The sequence below is a fragment of the Varanus komodoensis genome, unplaced genomic scaffold, assembly GCF_004798865.1.
Source record: "Varanus komodoensis strain SLA01 unplaced genomic scaffold, ASM479886v1 scaffold14_1, whole genome shotgun sequence".
Classification (NCBI taxonomy): Eukaryota; Metazoa; Chordata; class Lepidosauria; order Squamata; family Varanidae; genus Varanus; species Varanus komodoensis.
In genome coordinates this window covers 20,413,169-20,435,544 of record NW_025335438.1, presented here as the reverse complement: position 1 = coordinate 20,435,544, position 22,376 = coordinate 20,413,169, and the positions used below count along the sequence as shown (strand labels likewise).

The window sequence follows — 22,376 nt, the reverse complement described above, 5'->3', positions numbered from 1 at the left end:
AGCATAGAAATTTTCTAAATAAATAAATAAATAAATAAATAAATAAAATTCTCACTTTTTTTTGACCCTGTGGAAAGAAAACTCTCCTGACAACAATTTGACCCTCAGCTATACAGTTCAGCAAGGAGCAAAAGGGTACTCTGGGCAATCAACAATAAATAAATCCTGAAACACAGCAACACTAACTTTCATCCTCAACAAAATTTGAAAAATAAAATCCACAATATTGATGGGAAACTGTGAAATTCCATCTTTAAAGTTAAAAAATATATGTTTCAGTTAACTGAAAAAAAAAATCTATTTAGTGTGATATAATCTGCCATCTTTATTAGTGTACCAATGCTACCTATTTTAGTTTAAGACACATGGTATACACTTAGTTTGAGTTGACAAGACTACCTGGAACCCTCTACGTGGGGGCAAAACCAGAAGGAGGGACAGGTGTCAGCTATCTGTCCCTCCTCCTCCTACGCGGACACTTTAAGCCCCCACCACTGTAATGTCCATTGCCCATGACCACCCTAATGGCGGCGCCCACGCGCTCCCCAGGAAACACAAACGTCGACATGGCCAGGGACAACTCCATAAAAACAAATTAAAATACAATAAAATTATAAAAACAATCAAAAACTCCCCATTTCCCCCCCCCAAAAAAATTAAACCCCCCCCCCCCACCAACCTAGTCCCCCGCCAGCCAGCCCCGCACAGCCACGAATGGCCACAAACGGCGGCACCGGCCACAAGCCGTGTCCGGTGGGTTAAGCTGGCGCCCGCCCGCGTGCCCCGCCCCAATCTGGCGTATCCCTCACCGGCACTGACGGGGGGGGAGCAGGGAGGGGCACGGAAACCCGTCCAGCGGCAAGATGGCGGCGCCCTCCTCCGCACCATCGGCGGGCCTGGCGTGGCCCTGGCGTCCTCCGTGCCCGGGGTGGCCCAGCGATGGCCACAGGAGCGGCGTCAGCTGGCCCCCGGCTCGGCGGTTTGCCCTAGTCCGGCGGCGGCGATGGCGCGGCAGGTGGTCCGAGCCGTGGAGTGCGGCAGATGTTCGGGGGGAGGAGGGAGGGAGCTTTTGTTCCCTTTTGTATATCCTTTTGTTATGTCTGGGGTAATCACATTACTGTTCTTCACATTACTGCACAGGAATGAACTCTGCAGTTTTCATGGTTACATGCTTATCTTTTGAGAGCCTTTAAATTCCACAGCAACCACGGAACGTTATGGTTCACAGGTTTAGCCCAATGTTTCTTGACACTTCTGAGATATAGACTCAACAGCGCTGTAGAAACTGGGTTAGGAAGAAGGGAAGAATTGCCACTGCTTGTATGCTTACTTGCATGTTGTTCATGTATTCAAACAGAATCAGTCGATGAATGTGTAACAATCTTTACAGAACTGTCAAAACAAGCACTGGTGCAAAATAAACTTTGTCCATCTACTTCAGGTTGTCTATTCTGTAGATATTCTGGAAATTTTAGGTAGTCAGTGTATTCAAGTAAAATGGATTCCATGCTTTGAGGGAGAATGTTTAATTCTTTAATATGCCGAACTTGTAAAAATAGTGTAAAAAGAGGCCAGGTTAAATTATCATGTTTGTCCTCATCTCAAAAAGATACTGGGTAAAAACATCAGTTGTTTTTCCAGAGTTGAAGTTTTTGATTTTTATAAGTTTACATGTTGTTCCATGAATGTGAGGAGCTTGCCTAGTTTCTAAGGGCATATACTTTCCTATATAATGTTCCAAGTTCAACCAGTGGTGCATCCAAACCAGTGTTTCCCTGTCTACTTTTCATGTTTATGCCTGACAGACCATACATGAAGTAATGAATGGCTTGCATAAGAACCAAAAAGCTGTTTCTGCGAGCATGGTGATATTTCTTGGATTTACCACGACCATAAATCTATGCATTCATATCCCACCAGTTTCTGCAATGAAGTAATTCTGTCTGAGATCATGCTGCCAACATGGTGCTGTCACATAGCCAGTTGGGTGTTGGCAGGAAGCATCGTTCTCGCTTTTGCTTTGAATGAGAAGGAATGCACCCTCTCTTTGCCCAAGTAACTGGGCAGTGCTCCTTTTCTGTCTATACACTGCAGTAAGCATTTCATTGCCTGTCACCACAAAATACCAGGGGAAGGCAGCAAGAATTGTCTGGTTGCCCTGCGAATGCAAATGACATGTTCTTCCCACCTGTACCCACCCCCCACAAACACACACCGTATAGACAGCATTCCCAGTTATAACAAGCATAACAATCCCTAGTACTGTACCCTTAAAATTTGCTGGAAACAGGACCTTATTAACAGGAACAGAACCTTTAATAAAAAGCAGTGGTTCAGCTGTATTCTGGATGCTAGAAATATAGGACAGACATTAACTGTGTAGTAATTTTTTTAGGGAAATGATTATTTTCAACAAGACTGGCATTTGACCTGGCGTTGGTGGAGGCAAGTAGGTCACAAATAAAGATATATATTCCATGTTCCGTCCCTGTGTCTTAACTCTGTACCCAACTTCACAAGTGTATATTTACAATTTAAGAACTATTCACATTTTTAACAAGGAAACAGAAAGCAATCTTTCTTCCATCAGAAAATTCTTCAGAGATTGCAGCAGTGCATACAATTCCTTTGTTGTTAGGTATGGTTTTCCCACTTAGTAATAGCAGCCACAGGAGTTGATACTAGAATTCAAAATGCTTCTTAAGGGAAGATAAACTATTATATCAAAATAAATATGCCTTCATTGAAAATGTGATGAACTTGATAGCCATAAAGTGCAATCCTTTGCGCATTAAGACAGAAAATAAGACCTACAACTTCCAGTCAACTTTTTTCCTGTCTAGGTATGCATAGAAGTATGCTTTTGAACTCTGTGTCAGATTAGTAGAAATATAACTGATTCAAATGGGTAAAATATGCTGAAGAACACCTGAAATTCAGATCCCATCATTTCCAGCATCCTGCTTTTATATCTCTCTTCCAACACAAATTCCTGAAATCTACATGAGTAATGCTGGACCTCTTACTTAATTTGCCATTTAAACTGCCCTACTAGTGAAGGCTTCTTTAAAAGTTCAGAAATGTCTGATTAACAATTCAACTAACAACTTACATTTCCAACAGAACATGGGTAACGAATCTCACATCAGTATTTTCAGTATATTATTGGTTAAGGTTTGTTCCATGAATTAATGGATTTATTAATTTTTGTCTCTACATTAAACTTATAGGAGAGCCACACAGAAGAACATGAAGGTGAAGAACAGGTTCATGAACAGCCCCAGCAGCAGGAAGAATACTGATTGTCTGGCACTCTTTTAATGTTATGTGGGAACTTTCTTCTGAAGAAGGAACGTGTGTGGCCTCAGACTTGAAACCAATCACTCTCAGTCTGCCATTAACATAAATGTACCATAGTGAGTGTCAGCCAGCTGCTGCATTCTGTACCCATCCTTTGCCAAGATGTGTTTGCAGAAGTCTTCTTATCAGGGTATGCACCTGAGAAGGTCTCTGGGCTTTGTTCCCAATTTCTGCCACTGCAACTTCACTATTTGGCTGCTTGAGATTTGTTCAGCTTTTTAAATATATATATATATACATATATATATATATAATATATTTATTTTTCCTTTTGTCTTAAGTATGATACATTTGTAATTTGTTCAAAACTATTTATATGGGCATCTCTTATGATAAAGTGCTATTCTGTTTGCTTTCTCACATGTCATGGTAATTTGATCCACTTGGGCATAAACTGGGTCAGTCTGTGTGAGGCAGGAAAATCAACTGAAGTAATAGCCAAAATATATTTCTTCCCTTTCCTTATGACACATAAGGAAGCAAATTTTTCCTAATTAAGAAGAAAAGCAAAACACCATGAACTATAATCCTCCCAATGTTGTACACCAAAGCATGTTAGAAAACTGCAGTCTTTTATATCTGGAAGATGCATATATACCTGTCTAACTCTTACACTGAGAGCTTTGTGACATTGTCCCTGCTGCTAGAAATGTTTTTCCTGTTTCAATTCCATATTCAGTGTCTGTCAGTTAGGAGTCTATAAAAGTCTTCACTACTATATTGGTACCTTCCCATGTCACTTGGACTTAGACTACTTAAGGAAATGGAGATTATGAGGATTTGCCATTTTCCTTTTGTGAATGTGGTGGATAAACACATTTTTATTGTAGGATTGGGCATGCCAAAATATTTACAAGCACAATCATACATAGTTTTCTTTTCCCAAAGTCATTCTATACATCCATCTTTGAAATGTATTGTTCAGTGATGACCTTTCCACACAGATGCTAATGCCAGTTTTCAAGCATGCTCGGTCATAAAGATACATTAACACAATATAAGAGCAGATCTTTTGTCTATCTGTCTGACTACTGAATGAATTGGCAAGGCACAGAAGCAAATTGTTTGCTTTGAGAAACATTTATTGCCACCTGTTTTAATATTACCCTTCTTGCTGAACTTGCACTTAGATGATGAGATTTTATAATAGAGCTATAGCAAATCTTTACATTCCTAATTTCTTAAACTAAAATTGCATACTTTCTTGGTCTAGTTATAACTGTTGTTGGTTTTGGGGAGGATGGTCATTCTTTTTCCCCAGTGGTTTTCCCAGTTTGCTGTTTCACTCCTGAATTTTGGCTGCTTATCTGACTAGGCAAGTACACTGACAGGAATCTAATAAAAAATAAGAACAGTAGCCGTTACTGAAGGTCGCGGCTACGGAAGGCTTCCATACAGCCTTGCAAACAAAGCTATTTCATCAAGAGTTAGCGGTGATTTCCTACTTTCATGTACACATACAAGATTCCCTTGCATCTTTAAAGAAATTGTCTATTCTTGTAGAAGCCTCCTGCAAAAGAGTGACCCTTATTTAGTGGCAGCTCAGGTAGTGTTTATAGTTAATTCTTTTAAATGTTCAAACTTTTTTATTTTGTTATTTTCTTAACTCACTTAGCTCAACAAAATTATAGCCAGGTGGAAATTGTTTACATAGCTTACCCCTATCATATACCACCTCATTACTGTGAAAATCAAAATAACTTGACCATAGGTAGTTAACTTCTTGTATATTGATAACAGAAGTGATTTGGCTTCATATAAAGGCTTTATGCATAAAAAATTACAAAACACAGTTGCTTTCAGAAGGATTAGTATCATGTCATGATACAGCAGAGAAAGAAGGTGTAGTTGGTTTTAAAATTACCATGATGATTATTACTAGTTACACTGTCTCCAATATGCCCACTGCAATCACAGGGAATGTCCAATAGTTAAAAAAAATATGAACCAGCCTTTAAGCACCGCTTCATCACCACTGATTGTATTTGTGTTTCTTTTTCCTCTTGTGCAGATCTTCAGAACACTTCCTTTGAAAGCGCTTTCTGGGCGTCTTTGTTCTTAGATAGTTCCCATTAAAGCTTCTTTGCCCCTTGGTCCTGTCACTTCAAAGTGTGTGTGCTAGTGTGAGTGAAGGGAGGGTTATATATCGTAGTTTCCATCTGTTCTTTTTGCATAACTAATTTGTGCATTGGTTTCCCTCAACCATTTTTTTGTTCTGTTGGGAGAAAGGAAGTGGCTGGCCTAGGAGATTGGAAGATGAGAAAGCAAAGAAGGGTGTGCATGTGCAAAGCAGAAGTAGGCAACTTGTGGCCCTCCAGATACTTTGCCCTACAACTCCTGAGATCCTGTATAATAATGAGCCGACCTGAAATCTTGTGTAATGGGATGGCATACAAAAGCTTTTAATAAATAATAACTCCCATGATTTCTCACCATTGGCTATGGTGGCTAGGGCTGATGGAAGTTGTAGATCAGAACATCTGGAGGGCTACAAGTTGTTCATCCCAGTGTAAATCCTAATCTGCTAGTTGTGCTGAGGGGAGTGAGAGACTCTGGAAAGGGAGAGAAGATTCCCCCTCCACTCTATGGTGAGTAACCCTGTTATTCCGTTACAGTTTTAATATGCATCTGTAATTACTTTTACTAAATAGCACACCATAAAGCTTTGGTTATATATTAAATGTAAACTGAAAGGAATGTAAACATATGTATTGTTAATTATAAATAGATAAGTAATGACATAATAGATGCAAAAGGTCTTATTCAGCTGTATTAATCATTTTGCGTTACCCACCAGTTGTCGCATGATAGACTCTTTTTTGTCTCTGAATATGTGAATAACTTGACTTGCGTTTATCTTTTTACTTATTTAATAAAAAAAGTATATGTTACAATCTGTTTATCTCAATAGACCTTCATGAGTTCGTTGGGTGTTTTGATTTCTGAAAGGTACCATTCAGGCATTTTGAGCTTAGTCAAAGCCAGCCACTTAATACTCAAAAGCTAGTTAGTTACACAATGGATGTAACACGTTTCCTTTCCTGCAGCACATCTTGGGACGAAACAAATGGTAATAAAGAGACGCTTCTTGCAGAGCACTGAATCTACTGTGACGGTAATTTTTTTAAAGCCCAAGGGTGCAATCCTGTGCAATCCTATGCACACTTAGATGGTACAACTCTCAGCAAATTCTAAGGCTTTTTACTGTCTAAACATGCATTCAATTGCACTCTTAAGAATCTGAATCCAAATAAAGCTCTAGAAATAGTATAATGCAGTTACAGAGTTGCAAAAGCCATTCCTTCCATATAGGGAGCCCATGTGCATATCTGTGCTGTGTGTGGAGATGGGGGAAGTTTACAGGGAACTATCTCTAACAAGAAAAAATGTTATTGCGTATACTGATGCTCAGTAGTAGTTGCTATATCCAAGATCAATTTGCATTATATCCCCTGCAAAATCACATTGTCTGATGCCCCCCATCTCGGCAGCATTCATCTAAGCTGTCTAATTGTTGCATTGCAAAGATCCCAAACTTTACAGGTTGCATCATCTGTGTTCAAAGCAGGTTTCCCAAAAATGTACAAAAAGCAGACTCTGACTCGGCATGAACATTACAAACTTAAAGCATCCATAGTGACTTGTCTAAGCTGCAAGTACATTGGGCATGGCTTGTCATGTCATCCAAACCCAAACAACATGGCTTGTTTGAGGGGAATATAACATTCAGTTCAACAATAGGCTGCCACAGCTTGTTTGCATTGTGATAATTTTGCATACCAGACGTATTGGGTAGGGTTGCATAATAAGGGATGGAAATAAACCACTGTAGTGCCCGATGCATGTTGCAAATTACTTTAATTTTCCTGACTGGATGTGATCATTAATAAACCAACCTGGAATCTTAGGAGGAAACATGAGTTCTGGGGTTTATTTGTTGTGTGCTTAAGATGGGTACAAGTGGTTTGGAAAACATTGGCAACATGCGACCAGCGTGTACAGGACACCAAAATAAGCTAGGTGGCCAATTTGTCTTTCTCAATTCTGCAAACACGCTGGTGTGTTGTGTGATGGGACTGATTAAGTTAAGAAAGAATTGTGAAAGGAATTTGTGGTTAAATACATACAGGAATGAGGTCTTGGGAATTTTCTTTCTTCCTCTCTCAAAAAATATACGGTGCAGCAATAATTGTTTCATGTGGGTTATCTGGTTATTCTTGTTTCAATACAGTTTCAAAGTAGGTTGAAGGAAAGTGAGAACTTAGCATTAGAAACTTGTGCATACTTATCTCAGAAAAGATTTCACTGGAAATTTAAAATTGCATTCAACTGTTCTCTGGATTGGGATGCCACCAGGTAAAACAATAGAGTTTAAAATCGATTGCCTTGCCCCATTAGTGAACACCAAACTTTTCAGGAATTTTCTCAAATTACTGAAACATTTGTTGTTGGGCAGTTTATAATTAATTAATTACTAACTAGGTTCTTGATGGAAATATGCTGCGTGGCTTGTTTTAAGAATTCTTATCTATAGATGATGACTGTTTTAATGACTGTTGGACAGAAGAAACTATTTAAAATATCTGAAGAATGTGGAGAAATTAGCAGTTGATTAGTCATACCATAAATAAAAAATGCACTTAATCATGGTTAATATTGTTGATCCATGTCATCAGCTTGTCCCATTCTTCAAAGACCTGGTAAGCTCTTGTAAATTCAAGACTGTGGTGCCCTTTATGCAGTCAATTCCTCTCGTATTTCATCTTGCTCTTCTCCCTTTTCCTTTCCTTAGCATTATTGAATTCTGCAATGAGTTTTTCCTTCTCTTAAGCACAAAAATACAACAGCTTCAGTTTCATCATGTTTTCTTCCAGGGCAGCTTCTAGCATGATTTGCTCTAGGACCCACTTGTTCATCCTTATGTCAATCCAGGGTATTTGCAAAGCTCTCCTCCAGCACTATGTTTCAGACGTATCAATTTTCTTCCTATCAGCTTTCTTCACTGGCCAGCTTTCATATTCATACATAGTGATTGAAAATACAGGAGTTTGGATGATCTTAACTTTGGTGTCCAGTAAAATGTGCTTACACTTGATTTTTTCTTATTTCTTCATTGCTGCCCTTCAAGTCTTGGTCTTCTAACTTCTTGGCTGCAGTCTCCCTTTGGATTGATGATTGGGGTCTTTGTTCTGGTCAGAGGCTTGACAATCATGACAAAGCAAAAAAAGCCACTCAGTTGTTTCTTCTGAAATAGTCTTCATCCTTTAAGCCAACTTCTTTCATTCCTTTTAGAGCTTTCCTGGAGCACGATATCTGGCATCTTCCTTTGGTTGCTAACTGTTGTCTTCAGTGATTCCAACCAGTCTTTTGGTTCTGCTGCTGCTTTGTCTTTTTCAAGCCCTTTGCCTGAACCTGCCACACTAACTGAACTGACCTGCCATTTTAAACATTCATTCATTCATTCATTCATTCATTCATTCATTCATTCATTCATTCATTTTTCATTGCTTTGCTGCCCTATAGCTGAAGCTCTCTGGGCAGTATACACAAATAATAAAATTGTTTATTAACTAGCCAGCTAAAACCTGGCCTCCTTTAGTTTCCTGTCTGGTATATAAACTGTGGGTTTCCTCTGGAACTGTGATAACTGACAGTTGATAGTCCCATATGTAAAGTAACAGGCTTCAGTTTAAGCCTTTTTATCTGTCACTATATTACATTCCACAACACATTCTGGGTTTTACATGCACATAAATTCAAAATTAGTTAATGTAGGCAGGTGGATTCAGTACATTAACTACATCAGAGGAAATTCAGTAGTGCAAATGAGAGACTCCTAGTGACACAAACTCAAATCTTAAAACCGCATTTAAAAGTACAGTGTTTGGATACCAAGTTATTTTCTGCTATATAAATAATTATATGAATGGAAGACTATTTCCTCAGCTCAGAGATTATGTAAAATGTATAAGTATTTATATAACCCTGTAGTTCACTCTTCTGTATATCTGATCAAGTCACTAATACTCCCATTAAACAATGTTTTAACACCCTGTTTTGAAATATAGCTATGAAATGGTGGAAATATATGTCCATTTCTTTTTAAATGTAGAAGCACAAATTGATTGCTGCTATGGTCAGTGTGAATTAAAATTGCCTGTCTCGAGAGCTCTCACCTATATAGCTGGTTTTGATCTTCCAGTATCAATATTTGCATACTGGTTTCTATTATGGCACAATTAGCAAATCAGATTTAAAGAACTTTAGCAGATACAGCCATTATGTTGCACTAAACCAACATTCCTTAACATATTGCTCTTTACATTTTAGACCACAAGTCTCAGTATTCCTGACTATTGGCCATGCTGATTGAAACTTAGAGGGGCTAAATTTACCACGTTTCAGTAGACTGCACTTAACCTTTGAGATCATACTTCTAAGATTCCTGCCAACACTTTATAATGAAGTATGCAATATTATAGCATAGTTAACCTCCTCCAGATGTCCTGAACTACAACACCTAAGCCTCAGTTTGCATGAACAAAACTTGGGAATTATGGAGATTGTTGTCCAAAACATCTGGTGGACACCAAATTGCCTATTGCTGGCCTAGAGGTATGAGCACATGATCTTTTGCATAAAAGATGCAAAATGGGTGCAGTATAAATCCAAGGAACAACAGTGAATTGCTTAAACAGTACATAGATAATACTGGTTATCTTGCAGTGCAATCCTATGACTGTATATTCAAAAGTGAGTCCTGTGGAGTTGAATGGGACTTCCAGGTAATTGTGAATAGAATTGTAGTCACAGTTTCAAGCAGGATTCACCTATTTTCTCAAAAATACTCTATATTGGATCATCTCCTATTACAGTTTACTACTTGGGCCTGGAAAGAGAACATTCCTAATTTAACAGTATTCTAGCCATTAAAAAGGAATATTGTGATTATAAATTCTCCAAAGTTAGCCTGTACATGAGGAATAGAGAGAAACAGTGAAATACAGTCATCTTCAGATACAAATTCTTTTGAAAAATAAGGTGGGAAGGGTGTACTGTGGACAGTGTCACTCAGTACCTCAAGGAGCACTGTGTCAAACAAGAAACTTCAAGAGGGAAAGACACATCCACAAAAATCAATAGGTAGCTGACAACGCCATCCCACAAAAGGTAGAACTGAGGTCATACTATTCTTAGGGTGATCATTTGTTTGGTTGCTTGTTTGCTTATTCTCTAATGTAGAGAATAACATTTAATGCACATTTGCAATGTTACTTAAATAACTATAAATAATGTAATTAGTCTCTTATTAATTAGTCTGTTTCTATGCCAGATTAATATCTATTATTTCAAAAATCAAACTGATTAATGGGGATCTGTTTTTTCATTGAGTTATTAGAAAAATATTAAGAATGTTTACCAGGTTGTTACAAAATTATCTTTATTTCCACTCTAGCTAGATGAAAGCATCTGGTTAATTTCTTTGTCATTTCTAAAATGAGAACCTTGGGCATTTTCCCATGATCTAGTGATCTTAGTTCTCACAACTCCCAACAGTACTGCCACCAATTCTTCATAACACAGCCCTACATCCTCACCACTGAACAATGAAAACAATAATAAAATTTCATTAGGAGTTATCTTTTCTTGTGTTACCCTACTCATCCACTGTATTACTTTGTCCCAAGAAGATTTGATCTTCCAATAAAATATCAACATGTTCAAGTGAACTCCTTAAACCACAGTTTCAACAACACATCTCAGATAACTTGTTAATTTTCTGTATTTAGTGGGGTGTAAATGCCATTTATGCACTGTTTTAAATATTTTAGATCTAGCTAATACAGACTTACAGGATGATCTTAAAAGGAAGAATGAAACTGGGGAGACATCCAAAGAAAAAAGTGTGATAGTAATAAGTGACTTCAATTGACCTTACACGGGCTGGATAAATGTGTGTTCCACTGAAAACACAGAGGTACAATTTCCTGATAAACTCTACAACTGTGCCCTAGTACACCTGGTCATGAAACTGACAAGAAAGGAGATAAATCTGGACTTAATTCTAAGTGCTTCTTAGGACAGGATGAGAAACATAAGTTCTATGGTACCTACTGGAAATTGTAACTAGAAATTGTAACTTTCATATTTCATGAATGTACATGGAATAATATGGCTGCTTATATTGGAGCTAGGCTATGGGAAAAAGTTGCATCCATAGTAATTACCGAATGTACAGTTAAAGAGGTTCAATATTTCTTTGCACAGAAATATTGGCAAGTATTTAATGCACTCCCTGTGTGATTTAGCTTGCTTTAATTTTGCCTTTTTTGCCTAAACTTGTGATGAGAGCCAGTGTGGTGTAGTGGTTAAGAGCATGGGACCGGGACTCAGAGGATCTGGGTTCTAGTCCCCGCTCAGCCATGGAGCCAACTGGGTGACTTTGGGCCAGTCACAGACTCTCAGCCCAACCTACCTCGCAGGGTTGTTGTTGTGGGGATCAGATGGAGGAGGAGATGTAAGCTGCCTTGAGCCCTTTGTAGGAAAAAGGCAGGATATAAATCACAATATAAATAAATAAATAAAATATAAATGATGAACTACCGTATTTTTCCATCTACAAGACACCCACATGTATAGGATGCCACCCACTGTTCTTACCCAAAATTCAGAAAACAAATCACTTTATTCAGCCTCTATTGCATCACTGGTTTCTTCTTCACTTTTAGTTAGAAGAAACATATCAGTTTCTTCAACATCTGTTGCATCACAGCTTCTGCTGAGTCCCACTCCCTGCCGCATCTGGGCACTGGCTACATGCTCTCTGCAGCATCAGCTCACGTCAGTTACATAAGGCTCATGATTGGAGGAAACCTATTAGCCTGTCTCAGCAATGGGAAGTTTCCCTCATGAGGTCAGTTTGCAGAGATAAGACATCGGCAACTTCACAAGCGTGGTTCTCCTCTCAGCCCCTCGTGTATAAGACGTCACTCCAATTTTAGATAAATATTTTTAAGAAAAAGTATTGTCTTATACATGGAAAAATATGGTAATTTGACGAGTTTACAATATGGAATAAAATGGGAGAGACAAGAGTCCTTGGGGGAAAACAGTGACCTTCCTGCATAACATATGCCACCAATATATGTACATAATATAAAGACTTACTTGGTCACCAAAATCTTAACCCAAATTTTACCAAAAGTGAAAGAAATTCTGGGAACTCTTTCAGGAAGATTGAGAGAGCAAATTAGAGTAAAAGCAAATAGAATCAAGAGGGTGGTGGCTTGTAGCAATGATAGCCAACTTGCACTATCCAGATGTTTTGGCCTACAACTTCTATCATCCCTCATGGATGGCTACACTGGTTAGGGCTGATAGTTGTGGACTTACGGAATGTGCTATAGAATGACATGGGAAGACATATCTTAAATATTTGAAGTACTTGGTGGATAATATTGCTTTGCTCTGAACATCTCCCCCAACTTTTTGAGGTTTCGCTTCACATTTCTATATCTGTAGTACACAAAAAATGGAATTCAGTAGCATTGATACTGTGACCTCTGCATTCATTCTTCTAATCCCTTTTTCAAGGAAAAGATGTAGATGTTGAAATAATTGCATAACTGTTTCACCTAAAAGAGTAACAATGAAGGGCACCTTGATGAGTAGTTGGAATATAGACACTCATCACTATCTTCTCCTAATCATGAACTTTAGATAACTAAAGATAGCATCCTCATTCTGATTTCCCTTTGCACTGTCATGCATTTGTGATTCAGGGAAGTTAGTTCTTCTTCTCATCACAAGGCTTATATTTGACCCAAATAAATCTACTTTAATAATTGTGATATAGTGCATTGCTGGCACTGCTGCTGCTATTTCACATGTATAGCAATGATTATTTTCTTTTGGAGGAAGCTGTTATATGCAGCACCACATGCAGCCTTGCTAAAAAGCAATCAGCAAAGATTATACCAGTGATAGGTTGAAAACAACCTCTGTTTCTGTAGCAGTTTTATCCTCAGCAGCATTCAGTGAAAGCTTTATTTTTATTTCATTGAACTAGATACACAAAGAAATTGTTAAAAGATTTAAACACAAGGGATGGATCAAGGACTTCTTTGTAGCAATTGTAGGTGCAAACAGGCAGCACAAGTTAACTGACTCAAATGGCATGAAAATTATTAAGTTTCTCAAACTGTGGAAACTAGGTAGAACAACCTAGTAAGTAGTAAGAAGATCTAGTTACTGGAATATTAGAAAAATCAGAAAACAGACTGGAAGTCATACATCCTAGAAAGGGAAGCAAATTCTATTTCCTATTTTTTGTTCAGATCCTCTGGGATGGAAAGGGAACAGTTTTGATGGCAGTCATCCTTTTAGAATGTGGGTTGCCTTTATTAATATTTCTATAAAGTATGTTTTACCACATTCCATAGTGGATGTGAGCAGTAGTAACAAAAACAGTAAATGCAACAAGTAATCCAGGTGTTGCTGTGTAGACTGTGAGACCTAGTGGAACCATAAACCGGTGAAGTACTTCAGATCTTGCATTAGTTGTCTGGAAATTTATCATTCTGCACTTCAAGAACTAAACTCAGGTCTATTTTGGGACAGTGGCAAAGTTAAGTTTTGCCACCTACCTTTTGTTTCTTTGTTGGCTAGATTTACCAACTTAGTTTAATGACACGTGATTTCAACCCTAATACAGAAGTCAAATGTGTGCTTGACTAGTGCTGGGCACAATCTGTGGATACTACCAGATGGAGCTTTTAATTATGCAATCAAGGAATTTTATGGGGCAGGGAGCAGATGCTGTCGTCTTCTATTTATAACCCTGGTCCAGATCTTTTCTCCTAAACAGATTCTCCCCATTAAGAATGAATGGATAACATATCACTAAACAGATAAAAGATGGGACAATGACTAAAGAAAGATGTCATTATCTGAATGTGTTGTTGCTCAAGCTATCTCCAACTTATGTCAACCCTATGAATGAATGTCCTCCAAAATGTTCTGTTCCCTGATCAGCTCTTGTCTGAATACCCAGTGAAAATACTGTAATGAACCATGGGCAGTGTTCCCAGAAGCAACCAGAAAATATGTGGAAAAGGAAAAGACAGAACAGCTCCACAGTTTCTTTTGATTAGTAGCACTAGGAGCTCTCCATCTGGAAGCATGCACCACACATGAAGCCTTCATACATTTTTGCTGCCTCTGATCTCCCACACTTTTGCGGGGAGCACTCCTTTACAATACTGGCATAGAAAGTTAAGGACTACTTTATACGACTCCATTAATTCTTCCAGTTTTTTAAGATAGATTCTATCTATCCCACTGTGTTGGTTAAGGCATGTTTCAGAATTTAAAACTAGTATTTTCAGTTTGTTTCATTGATTTTATTTCTGTGTGTGGGGGATGGTATTTAGATTTATCAAAACTTTTGGTAAAACTGGTATGTTCTCATCTGGAGAGAATAAGCATTTGTGGGTTACAAAACAGCCTGCTCATTAGCTCAGGTGCAGACAGCTATTTATTATTTTGCTATTCTAGGATAAATGTAATTCCAGTAGTAGCTCCAGACTGGTGACACCTGAAGTACCAAAGTAAAGAGAGATAAGAACTGCCAAAGAACCCCAAGGTCAATAGAGAAATGGTTCACACAAGGCTAGATGTCAGTGAGGAAGATGTTTGTGTCCCTGCTACTGAAGCTGCCAAGGAAATAGACCCTTGCACTGGTCCAGATCTGCATAGATAATGGAGTAAAATTATGGATCAGGATGCACATTTGAAGATTTATCCTGTTTGAAAGTAAAATCTCTGCTTAAGCATATGAAACTCAGGGTTGTGGCTAAAGTGCTAGAATTGTAGGGTAAAGAAATTGCCATGATAACCAGCCTCTTAGGAGTATAAGACTTTATTTATTTAAAGTTCCAGATGAGACACAGTAAGAGTGTGCCCTTTTGGTTCATGAAAAGTGAAGAAATTTTGTAACTTTCCCAATACAGCAGTAGTTATTTAAGTTGGGACCTTGAAACATGCATCTTACTAGGAAAAAGAATAAGTGTAAATTGCTGCTTAAAAAGGAACATCTGCTAGAATTTCCTCTAGTAAGCATCTCACCATTATTGGCTAAAATATGTCTGGATATTATCAGGAACAGGAAATTCCAGAGCACGTTTTTCTCTTCAAGGAACAGAGCCTAAACTGTTTGACCAAAGCTACCACTCAAGATGAAAATCATTCTGTCATAAATTCTGTCACTCTTAGGACAAAGCATTGCTACACACAGAGTCTGAAATGGAACACTGTGAACTAAAGCATCTGCAAAGCATAATAGGTATGTAAAACCAGTAATATTTAAAAGTCCCTTCTGGTTTTAGAAGCTTCATTTAAGTCTAAAGTAATCTAGGAAAGATTTACCTAGAGCTACTAACATGTCATAGCTTCCCTTGTGTCTTTATCTTTAAATAGCTGAAATCTTGTGCATTCAGATTGTGTGTTATTTTTATGAAGATTCTTTTGCTTATGTAATTAACATTTGCCATTGTCTTCTTGAGATTAAGCATGGATTGAAAGCTCTGTTCTTTGAAATTTTGAAATTTATTCTTTTGAGTGGATCCAGGATCTGACTTCTCTGAGAGACAGAATTATGCATGGAAAGTCTCTGCCCAGTTTTGAGAGATCCTGCTCCCTTTCACATCACAGTTCACCATTTTCAACAAAGTCTTTTAAATCAGCATAGCATTGCTAGGAGACTGCTGGAGCTGCCCTGGGAAGGAAAAGCAGGGAAATCCACTTCCAACAGTACTATTGATCCAGTGTACCTCTAGATCCAATCATTTGTTTAATTTATGCACCACTCCCCACTAAAGTGCCTTACAATAAAAAGTTCAAAATAATAGTATCCAAATCAAAAGGCTGTGTCCAGTAAACAGAGCATAATAATCTTCCATAAAATATCTGGATCTGCCTTATAAATGCAAGCAGGGTGTTACCAAGTCCATTCCACAATGGAGGACCTCTAGCCACACCTCAGAAAGTAGAAGTGCCCAAAACATACCCTTTCTTACAGGTCTTAAAACATGAGAACATGTGTCATTCAGATATCCAAGACCTAGACTACTTGCAGTTCAAATAGTTAATGCTATTGCTTTAATTTTGGTCTGCAAGTCACTGAAAGGCTGTTTTTGGATATGTATTTGCCTTCTTACATGTCTATCATATATGCATGAAGCCAATCATATTTTAGACAATTACATGAGACTCACATTTGTAATAACTGGGTCACCCAAGCTGTCTTATGATTAACGGTTCTCAAGCTGCAATTCTATAATGCCATTTGATTCAGTGCAGTTTCTTCCTAAGTACACATTTATAGGTTTGCTTTGAATCTGTATTCTTGTCTATGAGATGAATCTAGATGTGGTCACTGAAATCAAGTCAACGCCCATGGATTTCAGTGGCTTACCCCAGGTATAATTAAGTCCTTATCTACCCAATGACTTAGATCACATACCAGTTTCTACTCCCATAATAGTTTCTGCACAGTTTATACCATTTTTCTGCTTCCCTATGGTTTTCTGTAACTTCTGCTTTCCACTTTGATTGTCCTCACATGCTGAGGAAAAAGCTGACTGTCACATAGAACTCTGAAACAGCTTATATGGGGAGAAGTAGAACCAGTTAACATTTGGAATTCTAGAAATATTTTGTCCTGAAGAGTAGATTGCTCATTAGCATAGAATAGATTCAGTAGCCTTTATAGCAATCTTATATTTCTCGAGTGCCTGTCCTCCTTTTCCAAAATGATAGATAGCACTCATACACAAAGAAAGGTTTGGAGGAATCCTCTGCAGAGGAGCTAGTATGCCCAGAGGCAGGGCATCCAAAAGCAGCACATGTCAGATGAACAGGGCCCTTAGGAGAGATGGTTTCTCTATGCAAGGGGAGAAGTGCTCTGCCCCAAGGCAGAGGCTGAATGGCAACTGTGTCCCCAAAATCAGTGGTATCTCAAGACAGGGAAGAAGAAAGTTCCCATTTGCAAAGTAAGACTCCTCATGCTACTTGTGGGTAAGGCCTTCCTCATAGGAACAGCTGCCAGAAATTTCTAATAGGCTGCAGCTGAGACCTCAGTGGGACACTTATAAGCCCCAGTTCCTGGCTTTTAACACAGTATTTTCAGCTCCCAGAATCTTGAGCCCTTGTTTCTCCTTGGATGGATTTTTTCTGCTACTGATTCCTGGTAAGACCTTGTTTTTGGCTTGCCCTTTTTGCCTGGACTGGGAGTACTGTGTTTTCACCTTTTGTTTGTTTTCTGACTTTACTAAATTGAGCTGAGACTAACTTGCCTTAGGGTTGAGTACAGCTGAGCCACACTAGGGCACTAAGGTACTGTATTAGTGCTGCTAGTTTCTGTGAGGGAGCTCTGTTGTTCACAGAAATAATTATGGGCTGGAACATCTGGGGTGGCCCATAAACGGGGGATATCTAGGGCAGTGCAACTAGGACTGAGCATGTTGTGGGGGTTGAAAAACAGGAGTGTTGGAATGGCATTGCATATCCTGAACAGAGAATGGTAATGCTTTGTTGTAAGTCTGCTTTTTATATTTAAATATAAAATATAAAAATATAAAATATTTATATTTAATAAATATAAATATAAATTTATGTCTGCTTTTTATATGTCAAAGATAATTCATGCTGTCAGGGCAGTAATAAGTACTAAAATTTCAGCATCAGTGCACTAATTTAATAACATTGTTGTTAAGGCACGTAACAGACCCTATCTTGCCTAATCATCACTGCATGGGTCAGGAATGCATAACTCAAATTATTTCTAAAGCCACTTCTATATTTTTAGTAGTTCAAGAGGCTGCATTACCATGTTAACACCATTGCTAGCATTAACTGTTTAATACATTTTATTGATTTTCTGTACCTACAGCATGAGCTCTGCTTTCTTACTCTTCATATTAATATAGATCAGTTAACTTTTCTTCATATACCCCCAAATGTTCTTGTTCCCTGCCTGTAAGTCATGCCCCAGAACTGTTCTCTACTTCAGCAATCTCCTTTCTTCTTTCCACAGCTTTTTCCACACCACTGTGGTTGTCTTTGCCCCTTCCATTACCCATTTTTGTTTCTCCACCTCTCGTGTCTATCTCCAGGTCTTCTCCCCTGCCCCCACTTCACCATTGCCCTTCCTTCAGGGAACCAGGTGCTCTCCAGATATTTTTGGACTACAATCTCTGTAATCCCAAAACCACAGAACAAATGGTATGAGTTTATGTAGCAGTTCAAAGTATCTGGAGTGGGTTTTTGACTTTCAGCACTTTTGCTCCTATATCCTTCTGTCTATATGTGGTGGCAACAGTGCACAAGATGTTCACTAGCTCAGCCGTCCATGCACCTGAGGCAGTCTTGGGTGCTGGCAGGCCATGCAGCATGGATAGAACAGGTTTGAAAGACTGGCATCAACTCCACCATGTGCCTCTGAATCCATTGGGGAGAATAATGCAAATACGAAGGCACAGGATTTCTCACATGCCCTACTGGGTTTGGGCAGGCCTTAAATGTTTCCACAAATACACTGCAAAGAGACTATGAACTGTGAATGTTTCTAAAGTCTTTTCAGATGGGAGGGACACAAGCAAAAGTGAGTAGGCAGCAGTTGGTTTATTGTCTCCAATATTATCACCTTTCTCCTTTAAAAAGCCTCGGATGTCATTTTTCACATTGTAATTGCTTCCTAATCTACTTTCCTAAAAGCAGTCAGCAGCTTCATTATATATAACATCTGGATCTCCTGCAAAAAAGTATATCAAGTATTTTGAATATCTTCCTGTATATGTTCATGCTTTTTCCTCTCTGCATTGCCTGTAGTTGATCTGCACTGTAGTTAGGCTTTCCTTTCAAGAGCCCTTTACAATAAAAGCTTGATGCACATACAACACTTTAACATCTGGATTGCATTACAGTAGAGAATGAGACAAAACAATGATGCTTGAGGTTAAATCTAAACTTCCTGTTGCAATCTTCAAGTTTGTTAGAAACCAAGAGGAATGCAAATAGTCTTAAAATGGACTGTGACTGCTAATTTTAGTTTATTCTTTAAATGAAATGTAATCATTGGCTAGGAATAGCATAGTGAAGGCAGCCACCTTTTGCCTTCTACAAAGTGAGATTTGTTTCAATGTTGATTTGTTAGGAGGGCAGGTGAGGTATTGACCCTTTCCTCCAATAAGCATTGTAGCATGAAGTAGGCTATCAATATAAGGCAAATGGTGCCTGGCAGATGCCACAGCTTAAGCAAGCAACTGTAACTTGTTTAACCCATGGTGCATATGAAAGCCAGTATTTCTTGTGTTGTGAGGAAAATCTGGGAAGATCATCCTGCAGCTCTGTGACTTTCTGTTGAATTGTATTACCTTTCTGAGTCTCTAGCAGGCACTTGGGGGAGGACAATTGGCTCCCTTTTCTGGACTGCTAATCCTTTGGAAGCTTCTCAGCTCTTGTACAGTTTTATCCTATTCTAAAAGGTTTAGAAGTGTCTCCTAAGGCTTAGCTACTGGCAACTGAAGCATAAAGCTAAAATATGGTGTTTTTGAAATACTGGCACTGCCTTGCTGAGAGCTGTTCTGAAATTGAATTGGTCCTTGGGTTGAAAGAGGTTCCCTGCACTTGATTTACCATAATATGCTTTACATAAATATTAGATGATGCTGATGAGAGATTTAATTGACTTTAAAGTGGGCTATACCATGTCAGATTGCAGGTAGTACTCTGAATGTCTAAATGCCCTGCCCACCTTTTGTAAAAAGCTCCCTTCAGATAAAACACTAGCATCTGAAAGGCACAGACAGCTCTAGGCTAGTCCTCTCCCTAACTTGCTTTCATGAGAAATATATTTGCACTGCCCTTCTTATAATTATAAAATACTTAGTTTAAAAATACACAGGATGATTTAATCTGAAGGAAATAACATCTGGAGCAGATTTGCTTCAGAAGTTCATCCAGATGCATTTGAACCACAGACCTCAATGCTGCTATTGAACACTTGTAAAAATCCCATTGAAGCCTTGTGCATTTGAGTTCCAGCAATTAGGTAAAGCGGGTTAAAAACCAATTCATGAAAGTATTGAGTTTCTAGAAGTGCAAAAAACTAGAAAAATGGTGCTTGGATATTTTTACCAAGCATTGATTGCAGCTAAGGGATAGTGACTTTCAAATGCTCAGTAGTGACTAATAAATGCCACCAAATGGTTAAGGGATGTCCAATTAGTACTTAATGGTTCCTGTGGGGAGCCTGGGAAACAACAGTAGGGGAGCCTTTTAATCCTGCTCTGGTTTCCCACCTCAACCTCACAAAGCCACAATGATCACAAACTGATAATTTAACCTATGAAGGGGGAAAATGTTTTATAAGACCAATAATACAGCAAATAAAGTCTCGGAACAGGTTCACCCAAATCCCTTTGCCTTTGTCTACAACCCACTAGCATCTATGAAAGCAGCACTTAACTGGATGGGGGTTGCTTGACTTTCAGGAGATTGAACAGGAGAAATGTTTTATTTGCAAATGTATTCAGCTGGCTTGATATTAGCCATGCAGAGAAAGTATTTACAGCTGAATGGGTAGTTTCAGTCTTACAGTAGCCTTCCTGGGATTTGGTTGTCCTCTTTTTACCTTCCTGAAATTGTTTTTTCAAGATCCATTGCTTTACCTTGATTTTTCTAGAACAAACTTCACTCTCCCCTATTCTATTTAATGTGCCATGATGTTCTTGGTGCTTGTAGGACCTGTCACTTCTTCATCTACATGCAGCATGTGGTAAATTTCAAGATGCTTTTTAATAGTGAAACATAACAATGCTTTTTTCACAATTTGATGACCAAATGTATTCTTTAAAATGAACAAAACACCCTGGGGCAGGGGGTCTTTGCATGTGGAACTTCAATTAGCTTTCCTTCAGTCTATAATGTAAAGGCAAAACCAATATTACATTCTAGGTTTTGTTGGCACAATGTACTTAGGTTTTAACTCTGTAGTCCCTGGGAGATCCAGATCTTCTCCAAGGGCAGAGAGGTTTGTCTTTGGACAAGGCTTCTTATTTTGGCTACTCCACCCCTGGCCCTGTGGGAACAACTGCAATGCTGGTGTTCCTCATGATGGATCTCTTGCACTGTAAGAGATTAAAAAGTGGGGTGGATTGGGCCTGTCTCTAATACAGGTGGATTTACAGCAGCCCTGAAAATTGGCATATATTTCCCTCCAGTGAAAGAGAAAAAGTAAGCACAAACATACACCCTGGAACTGGATGGACGGGAGGAAGTGCTTCTCCTCCCTTCTGGAGGGGAGGGCTTTGGATGTGACTGTTCATCCACCTTCAGCTCAGCAGTTCATGTGTAGCAGGATTGCAGTTCCACTTCCTCACACTTGCTCTGTCTGGCACTAGTAACACGCAGATGCGGTGGAAATTGGAGGAGGCTTAAAAGTACTTCAGTCTTATGTGAGGAAAATTCCTATAGTACAATCTTATGAATGCTTACTCAAAAGTAACTCATGTCCAATGGGGAATATTTCCATGCTTAAATTGTGGCCATGCAATTTTATGTCTTCTTACTCTGAAGTAAGCCCTTCTGACTGTGTACAGGTTAGTAGCATTATTTTTTCCCTGCATTCAATTTGCTGAGTAATGCAAGGCATTATCATACAATGACTAATAAGTTCATTAATACGACAGTATCTATATGTGAGTTATGGCTGTGTCTGAAGAACTGATGCACAATTCCTTCACCATGTACCTAAAATATCTGTCAATCCATAAAGAAATTACCATCAAGCTTAGAATTCAGCTCACTGTATACTATAAGAATCAGTACTAGGTCAGGCAAAGGTGGCATATAGGAATGATTCTGAATTTACAGAAATGACAGTGGAAGGAATTACTAGGGGCTACACTATATTTGGAAAACTGATGCTAAATATAACTTCTGAATATTTATAGCAT

General features: G+C 38.6%; 2 protein-coding genes across 8 annotated transcripts in view; both read left to right on the top strand.

The window, feature by feature from the left end:
- The window catches only part of MAPRE2 (microtubule associated protein RP/EB family member 2), a 114,231-nt gene extending 107,977 nt beyond the window's left edge, over positions 1 to 6,254 (top strand). For 6 of the 7 annotated variants that reach the window (XM_044424178.1, XM_044424177.1, XM_044424183.1 and 3 more), the window contains one exon: positions 3,231 to 6,254. In XM_044424178.1, the coding sequence (XP_044280113.1) occupies positions 3,231 to 3,302 (72 nt within the window). In that variant the 3' untranslated portion in view covers positions 3,303 to 6,254. The remainder of the gene's footprint in view (positions 1 to 3,230) is intronic. The other variant, XR_006414095.1, reaches the window with a different exon arrangement.
- A 9,426-nt stretch (positions 6,255 to 15,680) lies between these two features.
- The window catches only part of SPIDR (scaffold protein involved in DNA repair), a 247,227-nt gene continuing 240,531 nt past the window's right edge, over positions 15,681 to 22,376 (top strand). The window contains exon 1 of the mRNA XM_044424170.1: positions 15,681 to 15,703. The gene's annotated coding sequence lies outside the window, so the exon portion shown is untranslated. The remainder of the gene's footprint in view (positions 15,704 to 22,376) is intronic.